We start from the raw sequence: 6,000 nt of genomic DNA on the forward strand, positions 1-6,000 counted from the left end.
TGTTTGGGTGTGAGAGTCCTGGGACAGAGGACGTCTACAGATTCTAAAGTCCTCTAATGGACAAAATGAATGGAATCCAATTAGAATTTGCTCCTGACTTTTTGCTCTTGTAGATATTCAGGCACGGTGATTTTTTTATTTTTTTGCAAATTGTGAGCCATCAAACAATTACTTATAAGCCGATTAAGGCCTTAAGGTTTCTACAAAAACAGGCAGTGTTTACATGGCTGTAAATCATGACGTCCATTTCTTCATTTAGTGGATAGAACATTTCTAATATGACATCCTTCTGTGCTCAGTGTTAATAATTATTGAGTATTTTCACAGCATAAAGCATCACGAAGCACCGACAAAGTGTTCAACGATACGCCACCAAAACCAGTCGTCTCGGTTCCCTCTGAACCAAGAGGTTTACAACTGTATCCAGTTTAATAAGATAATAAGGAAACTATCAACAATAACTATCAAGCTCGAGTGGCCGACCGCTTAGAGCAGACGCCCCGAAACGTGTTGTTATTTTGCTCCACAGGGTTCGAATCCAGGCTGTGGCGATCTTTCATTCAAATATATTTGAATCTATATTTTCTTAAGTGGCTGTGATGCACGATGAACAGAATCATCATTTTGTCCAAATGTGTCGGTGGTGGAAAGCTGCAGCCTCGCGAAAAAGCATCGATACACATGTTTGTTAAGTGTGTAAAACCAGTGGTCTCGGTTCCCTCTGAACCGACTGGTTTTCCAGCCACTGCCGATGTACAACGAGATGACGAGTACAGCAAACAGCAGCAGACATCAGTGCTGGTTGACGCATCGCGTCGTCTTGTACGTGTTGTCACTTTGCTTCACAGGGTTTGAATCCAGGTGGATCGTTTAATAAATCTCTGGTCTTCAATGTGTTTCTCCACACGTGGCAGTGACGTAGTGCTCACTTATACTTATACAAAGTACCCGCTGCAAAGGACACGTGAGGACTTTTGAACATTTTCAGCAAAATGTGTGTGAATGTTGTGACTAATCAGGTGACCGAGGCGGAAAACATCTGCCGCTGTAGGGGACAAACAAACAAACAAACAAACAAACAAACACGCGGAGACAAACCAGTAGGTGTAAAAACCAGTCGGCGCGTAACACCGGAAACGCGCTCGCGACATGGAGCCTTTATATGTAACATATAATATATAATATATAATATCTGATGTCCGTAGACACACGTGACAGTTTGCTCTGGAAACCGGATGTTTGTCACGTCAACATGTCCGCTGCCTCTGCAAAGTCCTTCAATGGTTCCTGACTTGAATCCTGTGAATGTGATTAAACAGGTTCACGGTTCCTTTGTTCTGTCTGCGCGCGTGTACGACATCGCCTACACTTGTGTGACTTGTGTAACGTGGGTACTGGCTGCGTTTTGTAACTACCGCTGCGAGGTGGGTACTGCTACTACTAATACTAGTACTGCTACTACTACTACTACTACTGCTACTACTACTGCTACTACTGCTGCCACTGCCAGCCACGCTGTGAAACACTTACCGGAGGAGCCATGTGTTCATAGAGGGGACGACTGGTTGACGTTGTGCCACTAGAGGTGATGGCTGCTTCCTTCAGGCTTACCAGCAGCACAGTGGCCGTGTCTCATTCCGTCGGCTGCATCCTCCGGAGCCCTGCTCCTCATTCCTGACTGACTGCGTCACTTTGGCTGCTGCTGTCTCATTCCGTCGGCTCCCTCCGATGCGCTCAAGGAATGGAGCCTCCGGAGAACACACGCGTCATATATATATATAAATAAATACACACATATTTATAATAATTATAATCTTTTTCTGTGGCTCAAGGTGCCGTAGAGGGCGTGTGATTAAAATGTCCTCATTATGTCAAACTGTTGGAATAAATGTTGAATATTTAACTACTGGGATGTTCTGAAGTTTATTGGCTGGCCCTAATTCCACCAACCGGCATTGATTATATTAGAACATGACTTAACGTAAGTGAACCCTTCCCCTGATGCTGGCTCTCCTACCTCCGTCCTGAGTGAATGAAATCCTCTAACTGCATGATGGGATATGCTTAGATCACATGACATTTAGCTGACACACTATAACCAGCGATACTGTAGTACACTACTCCCAGTATTGTGTTTGTTTCCATGCCAATGTTACAGTTCAGCGATCACTGGCTGAGGACCACTAAACAGTGAAGTGGAGCGTTTCATGACTCGATGTTTGAGGGGGGGGGGGGCACCTAACTAAAAACAAGCAAGTACAACGTTACAAGAAGGTACCATTTTATTCTTCATCACAAACAGTTCATTTGGGGAAACAACAACACGTCCGTCACCAACGGAATGGGTTTTCTCTAGTTGACTCAATCCAGCGGGTCCAAGTCCCCAGCTCCGTCCCCTGGTCCTCAGGGGGCTTTGTTCCCCGTCCTGCGTCGCTCTCTATGCCTCTAACACCTACAGCACCGGCTCTACCAGCTACTTCGTGAAGGAAGTACTCAGATCCTGCACTGGAGTAGAAGCACCACATAAAATACTACGGCACAAGTCAAAGTTTGTATCTTAAGAATAAAAATGTAAAAAGACAGAATGGATCCCAACAGTGTTTTATTGCACTAATCTGGAGATCAGAACGGTGAAAGAAAGAAACACTATTAGAGCCAATAAGGCCTCCTCCTCCACGTTGAGACGATGGCAAGTCATCGTCACTGCAAGGTGAACAAATGCAGAGAAACTGAAACGTCTCATAAACATCCGAGCAGCAGGGACGTCTGCTTCGCCCTCACAGCTTCACTCGTGTTCACTGTCTCGGTTTGACCTTTGCCCTGCAAACGGACGTCTGTTCCTCTGAACCTGCATCTGAAAGCAAAAGGAGAGCACGCAAAGATAGTGAGGAGTTACTGTCAGGTACGAGGCCTGAAAGCATGCTGATATTGCTGCGTTGGGACTAGCGGCCTCTTGGCATCGGTGAGCTGGAGACACCTCCACATAACTATTGAGAAACAGAAATTGGTTTGGACATAGAAGTTGACTATAAACGAAAGCCTTAAACATACAAGAACAAAGGATAGAAAATAAGGCCATAATTGAACAGGCCTAAACAACTGTAGAAATGTGTGTAATTGCAGTTTTCATCCTTCTGTCTTCTAGCTCTACCTTTGCTCCTTCCAGCATGTGAGGGTCTTTTTGAAGAGCATTGTTCAGTCCTTCCTCTGTTGTGAAGCCCACCCAGCAGAAGCCTCTGTGGAAGCCGGTGTCTTTATCCTGGAACAAACGCAACATACGCACCATGGAACAGACAGACTCATTCAGTGCTTCTAATGCTGTGACAACTTACAAATGGAAGAAGACACTTCTTCACAGGGCCAAACTGTCCAAAGTACTCCCTCATCTCCTCTGCAAAACAAACAGCATCATCAACACGTGTGCACACTGGGGCTCCTGCTGGTGCATAAACCTACTGGTTCCCCTACATGTGTGCACACTGGGGCTCCTGCTGGTGGATAAACCTACTGGTTCCCCTACATGTGTGCACACTGGGGCTCCTGCTGGTGCATAAACCTACTGGTTCCCCTACATGTGTGCACACTGGGGCTCCTGCTGGTGGATAAACCTACTGGTTCCCCTACACGTGTGCACACTGAGGCTCCTGCTGGTGCATAAACCTACTGGTTCCCCTACATGTGTGCACACTGAGGCTCCTGCTGGTGGATAAACCTACTGGTTCCCCTACACGTGTGCACACTGAGGCTCCTGCTGGTGCATAAACCTACTGGTTCCCCTACACGTGTGCACACTGAGGCTCCTGCTGGTGCATAAACCTACTGGTTCCCCTACATGTGTGCACACTGAGGCTCCTGCTGGTGCATAAACCTACTGGTTCCCCTACATGTGTGCACACTGAGGCTCCTGCTGGTGCATAAACCTACTGGTTCCCCTACATGTGTGCACACTGAGGCTCCTGCTGGTGCATAAACCTACTGGTTCCCCTACATGTGTGTGCGGGTTCACTTAACAGCAGCAGCAGTTATCTGCCTCTGTCCCACATTCACAACACAACAACATCATATTGGTGAAAACCCTCAAAACGAGTCACATATATTGGAGCAATACATCCAACAGACAGCGGCTCTAAACGGTGCACATTCACCCAATGAACAAGCAAGCAGTGTTAATTATGCATTAAGTTGATTGGGTCAGTGTGGAGGAAATACTACCGACTGTATACTGCATGAATAAAATAGATTAGATCGGCTACAACAGCTTTGTGCACTGGTTTGATTATTTGACACAATTCGCTTGGAGCGTTCAATACCGTAAATCTTCAATTAATGTTAATAATATTTGTCTCAATCACTGAATGAAGCCTGACCTCTTTGGGACAAGAACCACGACCTTAAATTGGACAGAACTGCTGATCAGCACTCAGCATCTGTTTACTGTAGTCGTTCATTTAAAGCGCTTTGTGCAGAGATCTGTGGTCTGGGCCATTAGTTCATTTACGTATTTTTGTGTCGGTAATATGTTGTTAAATATGTTTAAACTTAGAGAAATGACCTGCACAAGTAATATATTCAAACGTCATTGGTGAGCAGCCCTAACACACACATACATAATACGACTACTAGTTGCATATGGTCATCTACACATGCAGGTAGGATACAGTACATATATCCTCATAACTATTCATCGTATCAATTAGACGCTTTGGGTTTGTTTTATCTGCTTATTCTGAAAGAGTTGAGATGATTATTCTCGCTGGATGATGACGAGTCCATGAAGCCTCCTGCCAGCAGACAGGAACTGCACTTGTTACACATGTTATCTCCTCATATGCCTTCATGATCATCTGCTGCTCTGATGTGCCGTTATACTGTTAACAAATCCTGGTCTCTGTGATCGACTCTTCCGCCTGCTGACCCTGATGACTGAAGTCTGGTTCAAACTAACGAGACGTTTGAGCCGAGACAGTCTGATGTCAATCATCCAATCATCTGGTAATCGGACATTTCATCGGCTAAGTTGAACCACGTACGAGGAACAGGGTCCAGACATCTTAGAAACAAAACACACTAACGTTACGTACACACACACTGCGTACTGACGTCACGAGGCTATCGGTGGGCGGGTCCTCCTCGTTAGCATGGAGCTGCGTTAGCATCAGCAAGGTGACCCACATCCAGCCGAGGTGCGGGTGCATGTCGCTCTCGCGTTGCCCGGTCTGCGCTCGGGTCCCGCGCGACGCGGTAAAGTTGTCTAACGGTACGAAGCGAACACCCACAACGACGCTGGACACGGACGCTAGTTTGAACCATCGAATGAACTCACTGCCGGCTATAGTCCACGGGATTTTAGACACGAAGACCTCGAACACTTTCTTGGATGGCAGCGCCATGTTTCGTCCTTGTCTCGTTCTTCTTCGATGGTGGCGCGTGGACCAGTCCACGTTAAACCAGCATGTCGCCGCCTGCCGTCCGACTAGAAGCAGTGCTACAATTACAAATACACTTACTAATCCAATAATAAATTAGGACATGGTTAAGAAAGGTGGTATCCTGGAGAGCCTGGCTGTTTCATTTTATTTATTTAAATATAAAGAAGTGTATATATAAATACATAAGAATGTCAGAATTACGAGGGTGGGCAGTAGGAGCAGACAGTGGTGTTAAGCTTGGACCGTTGTGCTCTAAAGAACACACGGGGAAACACCAGGCAGGGTTGTGTGGAGGACGTGGAGAAGAGGAGTCAGGTGAGCACATATTGAGTTGTTGAAGCATGAGATACAGAGAGAGAGAGGATGAGGGAAATGGGGCTACTGAAGATGGGCGAGAGAGCACAGGGTGGAGTGCTGTTAGCTTTCCTAAAACACTGATGTATTTCATTGGATGTGGTGGGAATTCAGGGATATGGTTGAAGGGTCATGGATGTATGTTACGCCCTTTGACCTCATATTGTCCCTGTGTTGTAGGAGAAAGCTTGGGGAGTGTTTCACGCAGGCCGCCGAT

The 6,000-nt window shown here is 46.2% G+C and overlaps 2 protein-coding genes across 3 annotated transcripts in view; both read right to left on the reverse strand.

The window, feature by feature from the left end:
• adck1 (aarF domain containing kinase 1) overlaps positions 1 to 1,776 on the reverse strand; it is a 49,254-nt gene extending 47,478 nt beyond the window's left edge. The window contains exon 1 of one of the 2 annotated variants that reach the window (XM_040199578.2): positions 1,531 to 1,776. The gene's annotated coding sequence lies outside the window, so the exon portion shown is untranslated. The remainder of the gene's footprint in view (positions 1 to 1,530) is intronic. The other variant, XM_078089089.1, reaches the window with a different exon arrangement.
• A 488-nt stretch (positions 1,777 to 2,264) lies between these two features.
• On the reverse strand, positions 2,265 to 5,474 carry slirp (SRA stem-loop interacting RNA binding protein). Its single transcript, XM_040199580.2, has 4 exons — positions 5,324 to 5,474; positions 3,333 to 3,391; positions 3,152 to 3,259; positions 2,265 to 2,854 (listed from the first exon to the last, which is right to left on the reverse strand). The coding sequence occupies exons 1-4, from the start codon at positions 5,388 to 5,390 to the stop codon at positions 2,786 to 2,788; spliced, it is 303 nt and encodes a 100-aa protein (XP_040055514.1). The 5' UTR covers positions 5,391 to 5,474; the 3' UTR covers positions 2,265 to 2,785.
• Positions 5,475 to 6,000: the final 526 nt, after the last annotated feature.

Source organism: Gasterosteus aculeatus, chromosome 15 (assembly GCF_964276395.1).
Source record: "Gasterosteus aculeatus chromosome 15, fGasAcu3.hap1.1, whole genome shotgun sequence".
In the NCBI taxonomy this organism is placed as follows: Eukaryota; Metazoa; Chordata; class Actinopteri; order Perciformes; family Gasterosteidae; genus Gasterosteus; species Gasterosteus aculeatus.